Source organism: Entelurus aequoreus, linkage group LG05 (assembly GCF_033978785.1).
Source record: "Entelurus aequoreus isolate RoL-2023_Sb linkage group LG05, RoL_Eaeq_v1.1, whole genome shotgun sequence".
NCBI lineage: Eukaryota > Metazoa > Chordata > Actinopteri > Syngnathiformes > Syngnathidae > Entelurus > Entelurus aequoreus.
This window is the reverse complement of record NC_084735.1, coordinates 35097533-35117525: the sequence shown is the minus strand read 5'-3', so window position 1 is coordinate 35117525 and position 19993 is coordinate 35097533. Positions and strand designations below refer to the sequence as shown.

Genomic DNA, 19993 nt, shown 5'->3' with positions numbered 1-19993 from the left:
TTTGATCGCAACTTTAAATATGCACATACACACACACATATATATATATATATATATATATATATATATATATATATATATATATATATATATATATATATATATATATACACACACACACACACATACACATACATACACAGTACAGTCCGTCTCGCGTCTTGCCTTTTACTATCGCTCACGTCAAAGGCTCACCACTGTGGATACATGTTATTGATTAGGCAGGCATTAAAGATGAAGTCCATCAAAAAGTTGTTCTGCTAAGAGTTCATCAATTTTAAATTGTCACGGTGAAGAGTATCACCAAGATAGCCGCCTGTTGTTTTTAGCAGTGTAAACCTTGAAAGGGAAGTCCCGCCACAACATCGTCACAAAGGAATTAATATAAAATAAGACAATACTGCACTGTAATACATATAATATATCATTTAGCACTTAGTTTAGGCCAAAACATGGAGAATATGCTTTAAAAAAGGTTGTTTTTTTAATTTGCAATGTTGTAGTAGTAGTGTAGTAGTAGAGTGCGATGTAGAGAGGGACGACTGAACATTCATGCATGTAATATAGACACGTATTAAAGAAAAGTAAATTAATTAATGCTATCGCTTCTCCCGTGAGCTAATGAATTATAGCCGGAGCGCCTCGCTGGCCAGGGGTGTGATCTAGTGGATTGAGGGAGTGACAAAGGAAGTGTGGCGTGAGTGCTTGTGTAAAATGACACCATTAAAAAACAAACAACGTTGCTATATAGAAATTAGATTGCAAGTTGTTATTATTTTTGTGCAGCCCTAGCTGTACCACCTATTTTGAATTTCAATTACCGTACATCATGAACATATCCCTTTCTGTGATCGTCAAGAAGGAAACGACAGTTCCTTAGCAACCTTCAGACACATCCAAGATCATGGGACTTTACTAATGAGCTCATTGTCATTCAACACTTTGTTAAAAACTACATCACCTGCAAAAAAAGGAGCCTCAAAGACTCAAATATACTTAAACAAATCTGTTGCCCTTACAAAGTTTGGGACAACATGATTGCATCCCATTGCTTTAAAAACAATTCCTTAATTGTCTTGTCTAATGGCGGCCTGCTTAATTAATGTAAAGAGCAGGCAGGGATTAGACCCGTTCAAACAAAGTTCAAGAGCAGCTACATCATGTCTAGTAAATACAGCATATGCAGAGTGCAGTGGTGATTGATGAATAAACGGTGTTTATTGTGGGGCGGCAAAGCTCGGTTGGTAGAGCGGCCGTGCCAGCAACTTGAGGGTTCCGGGTTTGAGCCCCCACTTACGCCATCCTTGTCACTGCAAACAAAAATATATTTTCACAAACATTTTCATAGATTATATCCTTGGGCAAGATACTTTTCCCACCTGCTCCCAGTTCCACCCACATTGGTTTAAATGTATCTTCAATAATGGGTTTCACTATGTAAAGCGCTTTGAGTGATGAGAGAAAAGCGCTATATAAATATTATTCACTTCACATCTAAAGTACCATCTTGGTGTATTATGAAGTGAAATTTGCCAGCAGTCGGAGTCTTCTCACTCAGGGGTCGGCAACCCAAAATGTTGAAAGAGCCATATTGGACCAAAAAAACAAAAATCTAAGCTGTCTGGAGCCGGAAAAAAATTAAAGCTTTATATTTAAGCCTTATAATTAAGACGACCCATGTTGAAGCGGTATGGTCTACCTCCTCTGCCGGCTGGTCCTCCTGCAATGTGCGCTTACCAGTAATGTGCGAATCGATACTAAAAAATCAATACGGTCCATACCATATCCATATGCTATAATATCGATTCTCAAATCAAAATATCCATACTTTTTATACTCTAGGTATTTGAGATAATGTATCACCAACAGAAACACAGTGTAAAGTAACTTAAACTGAAACATGAGTGGTGGGAACTACTTTTTCTTCCGCCTAGGTAAGTACGTAATGCGCAAGCATGAAAACTGACAATCAGAATGAGTCACTCAGTATTATAAAACATGTGTATCTTTACTTTTATTGGAGACACTACATACAGAGTTGAATTTGAATAAGACAACATTCAAAATAACGCCATTATTTTTTTTCCCCTCTGTTTTTTTTTTAGCGTTTGAAGATAATTCCCCAAGAGCAGCAACACTTGAAATACACTATTTTTTCAAATTTACCAGACACATTAGGTATATTTATACAAAGTATCGGTATCGGATTGGTATCGCCAATACTAGCCTGAATTTTACTCGGTATAGGATCGGAAAGAAAATCTGTGATATCGCACATCACTAGTGGGACGATCCCAGGTGCCGAGAGGTCGCCATTTCAGGGCCACTTTCTCCTGGCTTCTCCCGTGCAGCTAGAACAACGGGAGAAACTTCCGCCAAGGCCGACAAAGTGGCCTTTACAGCCGCTCGCGATGGTCGCACCGGACTTGCAAATTTTCCCGCGCTTTCCTTTCCGCTGCAGACGACGACATCATTTGGACAGTGTTTCCTTTTAGTAAAGTACAAAAATTAAATTTTTAAGATTGTGAATATTATTTTATTTTTAGTAAAGTTTCTTATTGTTTGAAGTGCGGCATTAACAGTTTTTGTTTTGTATGATTATTGTTATGATCCAGTGCCGGATCATAGTTTATTTTGATTCACTTGTTGTTTAAGTTCTGTTTCAGCACCCCTGTTTTGTGTTTTCTTGGTTGTCATGGGTGCTGATTATGTTCACCTGCCTCTGGTTAGTGTTCGGAACACTCACCTGTTCCCGAGCACTAATTAGAGAGCTATTTAGTCCTGCCTTTGCCCGTCACTCAGTCTGGTGCTTTTGTTTGCTCAAATGCAACTGTCACGTTGTTTCCTTGTGGTTTTTTGTACGCTAAGTCCTGTCTTAGTACTTCCTGGTGAGCTATTCCGTTAGCTTCCCGTGTGCAGTCGGCACGCTCTCCTTGCGTTTACTTGTTTTGTTCGATTTTGTATGATTTATGCAAAATAAATTATTGTCTTACCTGCACGCTGTCTCCGGAGTTCCGTCTACAATCTCAGAAGAACAATCCGCGCATCATCATGCCTCCTCGTCCACGTTACAATTATGACTCTTTACTGAACACACTACTTTTGTCCACTTGGATTTGTCTGTTTACATATTTCACCGGGAAGCCAAGTGTATTAGAACAGGAGATTTTAATGATGGAACAGGGTGTCTATGATCTTTTTCTTTGAAACTGGCGCTAGCCATGATTATCGCTGGACAAAGGCTGTCTTTGTCTGCCAAGAACTCTGCTTGCCTCACGTTTTCAACCGCTTTTAGGCACACTACTACCTGTGCTTGTGAAGGTGTGCAGCATCGAATGGGCACTTCTTGTCCTTTTCTTTAAACGTGTACCGTGTGGAAATTCTGTACACAGTTGTATCAAACCTAAGGCTCCGTACTGATAAATCCAAATACGCACACATGCATGGTTACACTACAGCTGACAAAATACAAGATAAAAAGACAGGATTTTAGGGAAAACAATACTAAAAAACAGTGAAATTACGTGCCAATGCAGCTAGTTAATTTTACTTGATCAGATATCCTAAATTAAGATTTGTATCCCGGTATCTAGAAATTATCAAGACTTTTAAGTTATGTAGAAATAAGATACTATATTCTAAAAACAAGCATTTTTCAACTCGCAATTCTTAAATTAAGCATCCTCGGGATGTTGAAAAATGTTTAAACAAGATTTTCTATGTCAGGAAAACCAAAATCTCTTATTTGAATCAATATTTTCTCAGTTTTCACATTTTAAAACTAGAATGGACAAAATATAATTATTCATGCTAAAATTAAGACTTTGATGTAAATACTGACTAAAATAGGTAAATAGCTCTTACAACAAAGGAACTTTCTAGAAATACAATTTTAATTCTTGGCAAGTAGCAAATAATTTGCATTTTACACTCACACTAAGTAGTGTTTTTTGCTAATTGTGAAAGTATTTTTAGTTAAGTATGGTATGTCTGTGTGTAGTTTTCAGGGAGCCCTACACCGTGCGGGTGGCGGACCAGCGCTCGATGCGGGGCAACGTAGCTGTGTTCAAGTGCCTCATCCCCACAGCTGTGCAGGAGTATGTCAGCGTTGTGTCCTGGGAGAGAGACACTGTCTCCATCGTCCCAGGTAAGACATATCAAATGATGGATGTGTGGCATGCCATATAAAGGAATTGGGATTGTCTTAATCTAGTTTGTGTGTGAAAATGGTTGCTGTGTTTGACCAAATTATTCACTTGTTCTGTCCTTCTGTCTGCTCACTGTTCTGGATCACTGATCTGGCCTTCCTTCTCCTTTTAGCTCACCCTCCCTCCCTTACTCATCCTCGGTTTTGCCCTCCTTTGGGCAGACTATTCCATTTCTGAGATATCTCTCTGTTTATAGTACATATGTTACAAATGTCAAATCCTGACATTAACTGTAATTGACATCACATTGCGACCCACGGATGTCTTCATCAGGTCTTATAGGTCTACATTGGTGTACTTAAAGACAGTAGATGTCAATAGCAAAGTGTTCCCACATTTATCTTAATTAACCTAATTTGTGTGTGTGCACATAGAGGTGTCAACTTAGTATTATGTCTTTTGTACTCTCATTGTGTGCGTTTTATTACGTGGTCACTGCTGTATGTGTGTGCTGTAGCTCTTGAAAAATATTGGAGATATATGAGGGAATGATAGGGAAAATGAAGCAAGGAGGGTAGTAGGGCAAGAATGGCCTCAGGTTCTGGCAGATGGTGTTTTATATCTTATGTATGCAAAACAGTCAGACATTGTATCACACATACACAGGCATCAAGGTTGCAATCATTTATTCTGTGGCACTGCAGCAATGTTTACACATTCCATAAAAATGTTTAGGATTTTTTTTTTCTATCAACCTGTAGCCTGAGATGTTCGGTTGACGTCACACAGTTCTCGATCACAAATACTTCAGGTTCATAAATGCAAGACTTTGTTGAGTTTATCTATGCTTTCCGTGTGTAGGTCGTTGCTGGGTATGCCGTCACAAGGCCGATGTGTGTAATTATGGATATATAGGTCACTCGATGAGCAGTGAGTGTGAAGATCAGATGCTGGACATGATGATCTGCTCACTGAACTCTGCATTCGTCTCGGTACGAACAGTAGATTGCTCGATGCTACAAGCCCTGACAGTGAAGTCTGCATTAACCTTGACCCTCTTTATCCTTGTGTGCCAGTCAAATCATTACATTTATGCAGCAAGTCACCTGTCAGCAAGAAAACAACACTGCAATGACCTTGCTGCATGGCCCTACATAATAAGCAAACTAATAAGAAACATTTTTTAAATTGAAAAACAAATTTTTGGTTGTATCTGTGTTGAAATACAATGACATTGGTACATTGCTCCATGAGCCAGATGTTCTGGATGGGTGTAATAATGATCTGAAGCTTTAAATAGATTTTGTGACCAATAACTCGCTATGCGTAATTGAGTAGATGGTCTCTTGGTTTGCGTGTGTATTTTCTCTTGCTGTCACACTCAAAAAAGGAGCTATAAGTGCACACATGTACAAGAATCCCAGGTGGATATTATTTACATCTGTATTCATTGCTGTCGTTTTTAAAATGATGGCCAAGATCCAAGGTAGCTTTGTACAACGAATGCCTAGTTTGGCTGTGCTGTAGCACGCTGTTAACCATCACTTTGCAACACATTAAAGGACCAATAGTGTCCAGTTGAACACAATTTCACTTGGAAGTTGTATTTTTTGCCCTTGTAAATTAATTTGGCAGTAATTTCCCAGAGTATCAATTAGTTTTTGAGTAATGGGTAGATAATTAACTGTACTTGGAACACCCCCTTTCCATCACCAGACTCGATATGTATGACGTCATCTACAGAACTGAAGCCCATTTCCCAGCATAAACAGCGTGGATAAAGGCTCGTAAAATTCATCACTTAATTGCAAGTTCCTGTTCTATGATTACTTCAAAACTGATATGGTTAACATTATGAGCAAAAAATATATAAAATATAATGTATTATTGAATTTGTTTAAACAAACATGACTTGTTTGCAAGACAGATCTGATTCGAGTTCTGAGTCCGATATTTTACTTTGGATTCTTCCGAAGAAGAAGATGAAGAAGGCCATAATTAGCCCACAATCACAGACTTCCACCTGAGGGCTGGGCCGATAAAACAATAACAGCATATATTCGATTATATACTGTATATATATATATATATATATATATATATGTATATGTATGTATGTATGTATGTATGTATGTATGTATGTGTGTGTGTGTTTGTGTGTATATATATATGTGTGTGTGTGTGTGTGTGTGTGTGTGTGTGTGTGTGTGTGTGTGTGTGTGTGTGTGTGTGTGTGTGTGTGTGTGTGTGTGTGTGTGTGTGTGTGTGTGTGTAAAAATGTGCGTGTGTGTATATATATATATGTGTGTGTGTGTGAGTGTGTATATGATGGATTATCAATCAATCATCAATCAATGTTTATTTATATAGCCCTAAATCACAAGTGTCTCAAAGGGCTGTACAAGCCACAACGACATCCTCGGTACAGAGCCCACATACGGGCAAGGAAAAACTCACCCCAGTGGGACGTCGGTGAATGACTATGAGAAACCTTGGAGAGGACCGCATATGTGGGTAACCCCCCCCCCCTCTAGGGGAGACCGAAAGCAATGGATGTCGAGTGGGTCTGACATAACATTGTGAAAGTCCAGTCCACAGTGGATCCAACACATCAGCGGGAGTCCAGTCCACAGCGGGGCCAACAGGAAACCATCCCGAGCGGAGACGGGTCAGCAGCGCAGAGATGTCCCCAACCGATGCACGGGCTAGTGGTCCACCCGGGGTCCCTGGCCACCGGACCTATGCAACTCCCCCTCGCAAGGGACAGGGGAGAAGAGGAGAGAAAAAAAGAAACGGCAGATCAACTGGTCTAAAAAAAGGGGGGTCTATTTAAAGGCTAGATTATACAAATGAGTTTTAAGATGGGACTTAAATGCTTCTACTGAGGTAGCATCTCTAACTGTTACCGGGAGGGCATTCCAGAGTACTGGAGCCCGAATAGAAAACGCTCTATAGCCCGCAGACTTTTTTTTGGCTCTGGGAATCACTAATAAGCCGGAGTTCTTTGAACGCAGATTTCTTGTCGGGACATATGGTACAATACAATCGGCGAGATAGGCTGGAGCTAAACCGTGTAGTATTTTATACGTAAGTAGTAAAACCTTAAAGTCGCATCGTAAGTGCACAGGAAGCCAGTGCAGGTGAGCCAGTATAGGCGTAATATGATCAAACTTTCTTGTTTTTGTCAAAAGCCTTGCAGCCGCATTTTGTACCAACTGTAATCTTTTAATGCTAGACATAGGGAGACCCGAAAATGATACGTTACAGTAATCGAGACGAGACGTAACGAACGCATGAATAATGATCTCAGCGTCGCTAGTGGACAAGATGGAACAAATTTTAGCGATATTACGGAGATGAAAGAAGGCCGTTTTAGTAACACTCTTAATGTGTGACTCGAACGAGAGAGTTGGGTCGAAGATAATACCCAGATTCTTTACCGAGTCGCCTTGTGTAATTGTTTGGTTGTCAAATGTTAAGGTGGTATTATTAAATAGATGTTGGTGTCTAGCAGGACCGATAATCAGCATTTCCGTTTTCTTAGCGTTGAGTTGCAAAAAGTTAGCGGACATCCATTGTTTAATTTCATTAAGACACGCCTCCAGCTGACTACAATCCGGCGTGTTGGTCAGCTTTAGGGGCATGTAGAGTTGAGTGTCATCAGCATAACAGTGAAAGCTAACACCGTACTTGCGTATGATGTCACCCAGCGGCAGCATGTAAATACTAAAAAGTGCAGGGCCAAGAACCGAACCCTGGGGAACTCCGCACGTTACCTTGACATAGTCCGAGGTCACATTGTTATGGGAGACGCACTGCATCCTGTCAGTAAGATAAGAGTTAAACCAAGACAAGGCTAAGTCTGACATACCAATACGTGTTTTGATACGCTCTAATAAAATATTATGATCGACGGTATCGAAAGCGGCGCTAAGATCAAGAAGCAGCAACATAGATGACGCATCAGAATCCATCGTTAGCAATAGATCATTAGTCATTTTTGCGAGGGCTGTCTCCGTAGAGTGATTTGCCCTGAAACCGGATTGAAAAGGTTCACAGAGATTGTTAGTCACTAAGTGTTCATTTAGCTGCTGTGCAACAATTTTTTTGAGAATTTTGGAAATAAACGGAAGGTGGGAGACCGGTCGGTAGTTTACCATGAGGTCAGGATCGAGGTTAGGTCTTTTGAGCAGAGGATGAATAACCGCTTTTTTGAATGCTAGGGGAACAATGCCGGAGGAAAGTGATAAGTTTATAATATTTAACACTGATGGACCTAATAATACAAACAGTTCCTTGATAAGTTTCCCAGGAAGTGGGTCAAGTAAACATGTTGTTTGTTTTATCCCACTTACACGCTGTAATAATTCCTCTAATGTTATTTCATCAAAAATAGAGAGACTATTTTGGAGGGCAGTGTCCGTCGTATATACAGTCGTATTTGTGTTAATAGAACCCAGTTGTAGCTGGGATGCGTTGTCTTTAATCTCCTTTCTAATGAGTTCAATTTTCTTATTAAAGAAATTCATAAAATCATCTGCCGAGTGGGTGGAGCTACTGGGAGGAGTCCCTTGTTGGGTTAGCGATGCTACTGTACTAAACAGAAATTTAGGATCGTTTTTGTTGAGGCGGATGAGATTTGAGTAGTATTTAGCTTTAGCTAAGGTAAGCATGCGTTTATTAGTTATTAAACTATCACTCCATGCTTGATGGAAAACCTCAAGTTTAGTCGCGCGCCATTTGCGTTCCAGTTTTCTACATGATAATTTATGAGCTCTAATTTCTTCTGTAAACCATGGGGTGCGCCTTTTAGGGGCCCTTTTTTGCTTTAGCGGTGCTATGCTATCAATAATTTCGCGCAAGGCATCGTCAAAGTTGTTAGTGAGGTTATCAATAGAGCCGACATAATTTGGGAATGGTGCCATTACCGAAGGCAGTAGGTCAGCAAGAGTCATCGTTGTGGCAGCATTAATGTTGCGGCCGCTATAGCAGTTATTATTATTATTAGCTTGTTGACAATGAGTCAAAACTTCAAATTTTATAAGGTAATGATCGGACATTACTTTAGTATATGGAAGTATCATAACTTTGGAGGTGGTGACACCCCTGACAAGCACTAGATCTATTGTATTACCGTTGCGATGCGTGGGTTCATGTATTATTTGTGTAAGACCACAGCTATCAATTATGGTTTGGAGCGCCACGCACTGAGGGTCCGATGGGGTATTCATATGGATATTAAAGTCCCCCATTATGATTATATTGTCGGCGTGCGTCACTAGATCAGCAACAAACTCTGAGAATTCACTGATAAAGTCCGAATAGGGCCCAGGGGGGTGGTAGATAACAGCCGGGTCGAGAGGTAGCGGTGTGACAGACCTCATAGTAAGCACCTCAAACAATTTATATTTATTATTTAGGTTAGGGGTAAGGTTGAAATTGTCATTGTATATTAGTGCGACACCCCCTCCCCTTTTAAGAGGACGGGCAACATGCGCATTCGTATAGTTAGGAGGAGATGCCTCATTGAGCGCAAAAAATTCGTCTGGTTTGAGCCAGGTTTCGCTAAGACCAATGACGTTAAGATTGTTGTCTCTAATGACCTCATTAACTAATAACGCCTTGGGAGACAATGATCTTATGTTTAAAAAGCCCATATTATAGGTATTGGGCTGTTTTGACGAGTTTTTGTTAAGATTATCCGTAGTGGCAATATTAACAATGTTGCGTTTATTATGCGTAGTGCACTTTAAATAGTTTCGACCATATTTAGGAATTGATATGATATGATGATATGATATGATATGATGATATGATATTAAATTTGTTTTTGTCCTCAAAATTTGATGGACAATATCCCATAATAACAATGTGAAAAGTAAATGTACAAAGACATCCTGGATGAAAACCAACGCTTCCCATCCAGCCTGATGGAGCTTGAGAGGTGCTGCAAGGAGGAATGGGCAAAACTGCCCAAAGATAGGTGTGCCAAGCTGGTGGCCTCGTATTCAAAATGACTTGAGGCTGTAATTGCTGCCAAAGGTGCATCAACAAAGTATTGAGCAAAGGCTGTGAATACTTAAAGGCCTACTGAAACCCACTACTACCGACCACGCAGTCTGATAGTTTATATATCAATGATGAAATCTTAACATTGCAACACATGCCAATAGGGATGATACTCGAAACCGGTTTTCCCGGTTGTTTGATAAGAAAATAACCGAGTCCTCGGACTCGAATCCCTTTTTGAGAACCGGTACCCGTTATCGAGACCAATATAGTAAAGGAAAAGAGTTGATTCTTTATTCGAATCCCGTCCCGACCAGAAATGCTCCGTGGGACATCACAAGAAATGACGTCACATAGCTCAGTCATTAGGCGCAGATAGCGAAAGCAGGAAAACAATGGACGGGAAAAAGCGCTCCAAGGTGTAATAAAGTTCAAAACAAAAGCTATAATCCATCGAATAACGTTACTGAGAGATTTTAGCAGGGTAAAACACATGACGAACACATTTATAGACCAACCGGAAACATAGCAACCAGGCTAGCAACGCACCTCCTTTACGGCAGCTGTCGCAACGTTCTTAAAACAACTGCAGCACATACATATATATACAACATATCTCCCTTTTTTAACTTTTGTTTTTCTTTCCTTGTAAACAAAACAAAATCACACTGTAGATGTGTTGTTTGTCTAATTATAAATAATGCAGACGAGGCGTGTTGGCTGAGTTCTTGACGTTTACTTTCACAGCGTGGCAACATGCAACACTTTTCGGGGCTACCGCGCATGCTCGTAACTCCCGTTGCATGCTGGGTAGTGTAGTTGTTATATTCTCTAGCTCATAACATTTTCCCCCCTATAAAGAAATAATGTTAACTCAATAAAGTGTATTTCTTTTTTTAGCTTTAACTTTTCATTTTTTAGCATTGTAACCACATTTGCAAATAACTTTTCTCTTCATCGAATTTTCTTTCAATAAAGAAATAAAGTGCAAAAATGTCAAAGCATCATAACAAACAGTTATGTCAAATAGCAGCAGAAGTGCTTTTTTTGGAGAGCTGTATTATTTTCAGTTTTGTGCCCAAGGGACTGATTTTATTTAACACTATATTATTATTTATACACCTATAGTGATCACAGAGACAGGTTGTTTTTGTGTTACTGTATATATTTTTTTCTCTAAAAAATCCTACTTAATATACTTTGGGTAACAACAGTCAATATTTATTTATTTTATTTTATTTTTTTAGGTGGGTAACAGTAAATATTTATTTATTTATTAGATTTTATTTTTTTATTATATAATAAAAGTGAGCTTTTGTTAAACCAAATATTGTGTGTTTTTTTCCATATACAACAACCTATCTGGACTCGATAAGAGAATCGATAAGGAATCGGTTCGATAAGAGGATTCGATAATAGGCTCGAACTCGATAATTCCTTATCAAACATCATCCCTACATGCCAATACGGCCGGGTTAACTTATAAAGTGCAATTTTAAATTTCTCGCTAAACTTCCGGTTGAAAACGCCTTTGGATGATGACGTATGCGCGTGACATAGCCAGTGAAACAGGAGTATCGTTAGCCCATTGAAGCCAATACAAAATAGCTCTGTTTTCATTTCATAATTCCACAGTATTCTGGACATCTGTGTTGGTGAATCTTTTGCAATTTGTTTAATGAACAATGGAGACTGCAAAGAAGAAAGTTGTAGGTGGGATCGGTGTATTAGCGGCTGGCTGTAGCAACACAACAAGGAGGACTTACTTGGATAGCAGCCGACGCTAGCCGCCAACCGCATCTGTGATCGGGTGAAGTCCTTCGTCGCGCCGTCGATCGCTGGAACGCAGGTGAGCACCGGTGTTGATGAGCAGACGAGGGCTGGCTGGCGTAGGTGGAGCGCTAATGTTTTTATCATAGCTCTGTGAGGTCCGGTTGCTAAGTTGCTAAGTTAGCTTCAGCGTCGTTAGCAACAGCATTGTTAAGCTTTGCCAGGCTGAGAATTATTAACCGTGTAGTTAATCTTCTGTCTATCCTTCCAGTCAGGGATTTATTTATTTTGTTTCTATCTGCATTTGAGCCAGATGCTATCACGTTAGCTCAGTAGCTAAAGAGCTTCGCCGATGTATTGTCGTGGAGATAAAAGTCACTGTGAATGTCCATTTCGCGTTCTCGACTCTCATTTTCAAGAGAATATATAGTATCCGAGGTGGTTTAAAATACAAATCAGTGATCCACAATAGAAAAAGGAGAGAGTGTGGAATCCAATGAGCCAGCTTGTACCTAAGTTACGGTCAGAGCGAAAAAAGATATGTCTTGCACCGCATTCTAGTCCGTCACTCTAACGTTCCTCATCCACGAATCTTTCATCTTCGCTCAAATTAATGGGGTATCCGTCGCTTTCTCGGTCCGAATCGCTCTAGATGCGTTGAAAACAATAGGAAAATATGAGGATGCGAACAACTGACTACGTCACGCTACTTCCGGTAGGGGCAAGGCTTTTTTTTATCAGAGACCAAAAGTTGCGAACTTTATCGTCGTGTTCTATACTAAATCCTTTCAGCAAAAATATGGCAATATCGCGAAATGATCAAGTATGACACATAGAATGGATCTGCTATCCCCGTTTAAATAAAACAATTTCATTTCAGTAAGCCTTTAACATCCATTTTCTACCGCTTATTTCCTTCGGGGTTGCGGGGGGCGCTGGAGCCTATCTCAGCTACAATCAGGCGGAAGGCGGGGTACACCCTGGACAAGTCGCCACCTCATCGCAGGGCCAACACAGATAGACAGTACATGTGATTATTATTATTATTATCATGTGATATATTTTTTTATTTTTAATATCTTTGCAAAATTAAAAAAACATTTTTTTTACATTGTCATTATGGAGTATTGTCTGTAGAATTTAGAGGACAAAAATGTATTAACTCCGTTCTGGAATAAGGCAATAACATAATCAAATGTGTAAAAAGTGAAGCGCTGTGTATACTTTCCGGATGCACTGTATGTATGTCAGGGTTTCCCGCAGCGCTTTGTTGTTAAGGCGGCCGCCTTAACAACAAAGAGCCACCGCCTAAACTAAAGTCTTAAAAAAAAATATATATATATATATATATATATATATATATATATATATATATATATATATATATATATATATATATATATATATATATATTATTTTTATTTTTATTTATTTTATTTATTTTTTGTCCTGTCCAGCTTCTCAGGCAAATCATATAGTTGATGTAGATGCCCATATCGGCTGTTCAGATTTACTTTACAAAAGAGAAGTGTAGGATACTTCTCTTGTTGCCGTATTTGTATTTGACTTTATTAAATGTATTTATATTATCATTTGGTGCTAAACTAAAGTCTTAACGAGCTGCTATGCTTCGTACTGCCTCTGCCTCTGTCAGTACGTCTCTGCAGCACCCAGCATTGTCCCACCCACAGAACCATCTGATGGTTCACGCAGAGCGGTAACAGCCAATCAGCAGTGCGTAATCAGAGCACATGTAACAGCCAATCAGCAGTGCATATTCAGAGCGCATGTAACAGCCAATCAACAGTGCGTATTCAGAGCGGTAACAGCCTATCAGCAGTGCGTATTCAGAGCGCATGGAGTCAGTGCTCACGGCAGAGGCAGGCAGAGAGGAAAGACGGTGCGGGTTAGCAGAAAGGTGTTTAGCAGGTGAGCATAATGCAGCGGACTCTCCCCAAATTATGATAAACACCTCCCAGTCAACTACTAGTAACATCACTATGAGCCCGTTGACGTTTTAGAAATATAAGCGGCAGCTCAGCTCGCTCGCAGTCCTTGAGGTGAAGGCCAATTCTTTTAGCGTAACGTTAGCTCATTTTGCAGTGTGTGCATGCGTGCATGCCTGTGTGTGTGTTACGGACAGCAAAGCCCTGTCTGTCTGAGAGAAAGACAAGCATTATTGACCTACAGTTAACAACTAAGTTATTTCACTTTACCTTTTTCTGTGTTGAAGCAGCAAAAAAGGACATTATATTAAATGAAGAGTTTCTGTCTCTGATAGTTGATAAAATAATGTAACTGCATCATAAAGTCTACATGAACTCCATGGTGTTCAGGGATGAATAGTCTCTCCTATTGCTATTGTACTATTTTTTCAGCTATAGTTACATTAATCATTAGTAATGTAGCAGCCTAGTTTTGAATGGCAGGGTCCCTGCTATCACATGTTGATAAAAATATAACATTTCCATAATAAAAATCAACTACAGGCTTCCCAAATGCTGTAATAAATTAAGCATGATGAGTTGAGCATATGTCAGCATGTGGCCCCACTTTTAACTCTTTTTTTCAAACGCTTATTGCAAACGCTTATTTACAGTAAGTCATTAATTTGACTTAGTCATTATTTTGTCCTAGTAAGTCAATATTTACTAAGTCAAAATAATGACATACTTAGTATATCAGGTAACTAGGACTGTTTTGTGTTTTGTTTTTACTTTACGGAAGAAATATTGAGATATATATCGTATATTGCCAATCAGCATACGGAGCGGAAAACACAACCCAAAAGCGATGAGATGGAGACGTGATGGTGGCGACAGGCCAAATTACACTGTCCATACACCCACCCAGCCCCTTCCCCGTCCGTCCCCCTTCCAGGTTAATATTTCTTCATTTAAAGAGGTTATTGTTAAGTGTTTATTGTGATTATAAAATTTTGTTTACATTGATTGTTTGAGTGTTTTCAGGTTATATATATATATGTATATATACATATGTATATATATATATATATATATATATATGTATGTATATGTATATATATATATGTATGTATATATATGTGTATATATATATATATATATATGTATATATATATATATATATATATATATATATATATATATATATATATATATATATATATATATATATATATATATATATATATATATATATATATATATATATATATATATATATATAAAGAATGTTGAAAGATGGCACCTGATGGCCATAATACGTAACTGAACCTCCATATAGAGAAAAATACTGTTCATGTATGAGATATAGGGCTGTCAGTTATGGCCAAAGTAATAATTACGATTATTTGTATCAATATTGAAATCATGATTACTGATTGTTAGGTAAAGCAGTGTTGGGGTGTGAACGTAATACCATTATGTCATTTGTAATGTCTAATTAAAAGACATAGATAAACGTTATCCATATATCTAAAGACACATATTAGTTTTTTTTATTCTTCAATAATATCAACTTGTCAGCTTTGTGTAATTATATGATGCCTTTATCTCTATTTTTAAATTTTTAGGAGGGAGCTTTTTTTCTTTTTTTTTAAGTTACATGTACACGTACATGCTGTATCGGGACAGATCCATTAAGAGTTTGAGCATAAATATGTTGTATATGAATGAACTACACACAATAATAAATTAACAAAAGGCTGTGTCACATGAATGGTTTTTAAAGTAATACCTTTGTGAAATGAAAAAAAACGCAAGTAATGTAAAAAAAGAAACTGGTGTTTACATTTTGATATCGAAATAAAACACAAAGCAGTTTGGCTAATGAAGATAAATAAACAAGCGTTGTTCTTCTCCAACGCCTCCTATCAGTACAACAGTTTGGCCAACAAAAACAAAGAGGAGTGGCAACTGCCACATCCAACACACTATCTTCACAGCCTGCATTCATTCGATGAGATGACAAAACATATCAGCTAGTATTGATGTTATTTGAACACTGATACAGTTAGCAGTTAAATAAAGAACGAGTGCGCATCCCAGTAAACAAACTAAAGACTTTATAAACAAGTTGTGACAACGTTCACGACACATCGCCTGCTGCATGTTTCCTCACCTTATTAACTCTCAGCCAGAGCAGCTGATGAACGCTGTATTGAGAAAATAAAAGCAACATCAAATAGTTTTCTCCTTCGCTGTATACTTTTAGTGTGGGGACAAGTGCGTCTGTCTCCAATGTTGTCCACTCCTTTCGGCGTCTAACAGCAGTGCGCTCTTAAATGCATGCCGGGAAGCGAGGGAAAATGACGTTAAAACAAGCGCTTGGCTCCGTTTACTCCGAGGGGAAATCTCCGGAGCAAAGTCTGTGTAGCTTGTCCGCCATGATTATCAAGCCAAACGATGCTAGTGTGCATGCGCCGGCCTTTGTGTTGCCTAAAATGCAATAATAAATGACGGTTTTTCGGTAAATAAAAAATTAGACCTTATTACTAACACTCTGGGATTTTATTGCGAATTATCATTATACCATTTAGTGTTACATCCCTTGTCCATTAACAAGTAAAAAGTGAAGGGCAGTCACGGCATGTTCTTCCCGCCAATGTTGGTCATTTTTTTAGGGCATTAAGGCAAATGACGAGGGCTGCTGCGGTTGCCGTGGTTAAATTTGAGCCCTGCAGTGCCGGATGCCAAATCACTGGACAACTGTGCATTTATAGGGTGACTTTCTTTGCAGATATATTTTATTGAATTTTACAGTTAAAATCACATTTAACAGTCATACTTTGCTCACGCAAACCCTTCATACAAGCACGCATCCACTCCTACACACTCACATGCACACTTGAGGAGAGAGGTGCACTTGAACTTAAACAACTCAAGGTTTACAGTATAGACATTAGAAAAAAATACCCAAATATTGTATATACTGTATATAGGGTGACTTTCTAGTGCAATCACAGAGACAGTAAGCCGATGTGTAAGACTATTTTTGTTTGCTTTAAATTTTTCTATAGTTTTTTTCCAATTTCTGAATTACACTATTTTACAGAAAATAGTGTGTTTGTCCTGGTTACAGTAATCGCCTCGCAATAAAAACACAAACCTCCTTTCTGTACTGTATCATAATGAAACCAAGAAAAGTCCTCATACCAATTTTCTTAAACGTAAAGTTTTGTTTGACAGAACTTGAGTGTCCATGAATTTTGGGCATGACAAAGGTTACAGTGTCACACAATGCCACTGAACTGGACTTACTACAAGCAAGCAACACTATTTTCTACTTTTTTGTGAATTCTTGTAAAATATCTACTTTACTCTATTTTACCTGTCTGTTTGGTCCTGTCTCTCCATGACTTTGACTCCCTGTCTCAAGCCTGTGATGTTTCTGCATCACATTAACGTATTTACAACAGACATTACATATAGTAATGTACTGTATCAGCATTTGAATGAAAAACAACACCCAAAGCCCTGTAGTACTGCAAAAATTATGAAATAATGAACATAATACATTAAATGTATCTTTAAAAAAATCTACTCTACTTCAGTCATCAGCTGTTCTCCTTTCTTGTTCTAATCAATTATATGATTTTGAAATCTTTCCTTACACCCTGAAGCTCCACCTGACACTCCCTTTTCTTCCCTGACTTTATTAGTTAATATCCAAAAAATAGTTTTATTAAAAAGTGGCAAATATATATTTTACTCATTCACGACCTCACCTAAGCTTCCTCAGTCCACCTTTAATTACTTCGACTGACTCACTATTATTTGTACTATCATTCTACTGTAAGACATATTTGCACTTCATATCTAATATAATTTTATACATGTTGATAAATGGTCGAGTATAATTAGGTGTTGTCTTTGTGCTGCAGTGTAACCCTTACTCACATGGATGTTACTCTTTTTAAAATAACAGAGTAAGTCCTGCTGCTGTTTCATTCTTTTTTCTTTTTTTTTACCTGCTATCTGGAAGGGGATGGCAAAACATTTTAGCTAGTGTTGTTTTTACCTGGGAACACTGACAAAGTTATAAATTAAAAAATGGACAAGTGACCATGCCAGAAATAAGATAACTTAACACTAAAGACATGGGGCCGTACTTATCAAGCTTCTCAGAATTACTCCTAAGAAGTCTGCTAAGAGTTGACTTAAGAGTAAATAAATTCTTCGCTGAAAGCTGCACTTAAAAGTTAGCTATCAAGCGTCTTACTCACACTTTCAGCGAAGTGTAGGACTGAATCTTAAGTGTCACACTCAGAGCTGAATTACGACATTACTATGTGCCGTAAATGGAATTTTAGGTGACGTCTTTTCTGTGTCCATAGAAATGACCAATCACGAAAGGGAATCCGTTGTCTAAGAATAAAGAAATATCTTGGAAATATTTAAGTGGACAATGGGAGTGTATATTTGGACAATAAACAACAAAATAATACAAAACAAACTAGTCCCCGCCGGCACTCACGCTACCGCTCCCTCTCTTCTGTCGCCCACACACTCACTGGCGTCACTCACCTCACGGCCACACACATACGCTACTGTCATAACATTTTCTTTCCAATTCATTAATTAGGCAACTAATTTGAAACTGGTGTGGGTGGCTCTATATATACTAGCCCACTGCAGCCACATGCAGAAATCAACATGGAATCGAAAAGTATTAAATCTGTGACAAAAATAATACCCGCTCTGTCTAAACGATACCGTTTGATCAGCTGCTCGTCATCAAACAAATCCAGAACATCGTTCCGCTCCCTGAATGTTCGCGCACGTCTCTCTCGCCTCAGTGCCATCCCCTGCTGGCAACTCCTAACCACTTAAGACACCTCTGAAGGTCTCTTAAATATCGTGGAGAGTAGGAGTGATTCTTAGACTTAAGAACGTTTATAAAAAGCTTTTATTCTTAAGTTTGAGAGTAGGACTAAATTTCGCAAATTCTCAGGACTTAAGTGTAAAATGGCACTCTAAGAAGCTTGATAAGTACGGCCCATGGTTTCTAAATATGAAAATAACAAAACGGTATGACATTATAAACAAGCAATATTCATGGCACCGTTCTCAACAGACCTGCAGCCTTCAAGCCCGCTCTCTTTCTCCCGCCCCCACACTCAGAGCTGGTGAAGGAAGTCACATGACGCTATTGCGCTTTCAAAATAAAATATATATATTTTTTGAGTGGGACAAATGCGTTTTTCTCCAATATTGGGGAGGAGGGGACAAGTCCCCCCTTCTGATCTCCCTGTTTCCTACGCTCCTGTTCCTGTGGACTCAGCGTAGATTGCTGTCAGTGACTGAATGGGTGACTAACATGCTTTAACTGTGTTTATGGTGTAGTAAATAAGGGTGTCCCAATTCGGTATCGATGTCGGATATCAGTGTTAACAGCTAAATGTCTGCCAATAAGCACATAAGTTTGATCTTTTATTTTATTTTAGTCAAGTCATTTTTACAAAGGTAAACATGGTAAGCTATAAGCTACTAGGAGCTAGCAGCTACACAACAGCCAAGCGCACATAGCATACAAGGTAAACATACGCAACAAGTTTTCCTTAAATCAGTGCTTTTGTCGGGTTCTGTTGGTCTTGCACCCCAAGATGCAGAGATGGCAGGCGTAGTGCAGGTAAACATGGCTTTAATGTCAGAAAGGAAAGAGTACCACTGGTAAGTGCACATGCAGGAAACACAGGAAACAGCAAACAGGCAACAGGAAACAATCATCGAGCCCTGACTGGAAGCCGAGGCAGGCATAAATAGCAGAAATAAATAATTGTCTCCAACATTGAAATTATAGTAGTGAAAACTTAAAATTCTGTCTTAAATAAAGTACTTCTGTAAATAAAATTAATATACATTGTATGCACATAAATTATCAAGTAAAATATTGAGAAGACTATAGTTTCTGTAAGTCAAGTAGATAAATACAGGCTTTTTCATTCACACATATTGGCGGTGTGCAGACTGACTGCTTCAGTGATCGTTCCCCACTCTGCTCCTTTGTCATCAAACATGGTATCATTATCAGTGTTCAGAAAATTACTTTAAAAAAGTAATTAAATATTGTTCCTTGTTACTTTA

At 38.6% G+C, this 19993-nt stretch overlaps 1 protein-coding gene across 1 annotated transcript in view; it reads left to right on the top strand.

Moving 5' to 3' along the window:
• LOC133649935 (cell adhesion molecule DSCAML1-like) overlaps positions 1-19993 on the top strand; it is a 158375-nt gene that overhangs the window by 45414 nt on the left and 92968 nt on the right. Inside the window, exon 6 of the mRNA XM_062046652.1 lies at positions 4001-4147. Within this exon, the coding sequence (XP_061902636.1) occupies positions 4001-4147 (147 nt within the window). The remainder of the gene's footprint in view (positions 1-4000; positions 4148-19993) is intronic.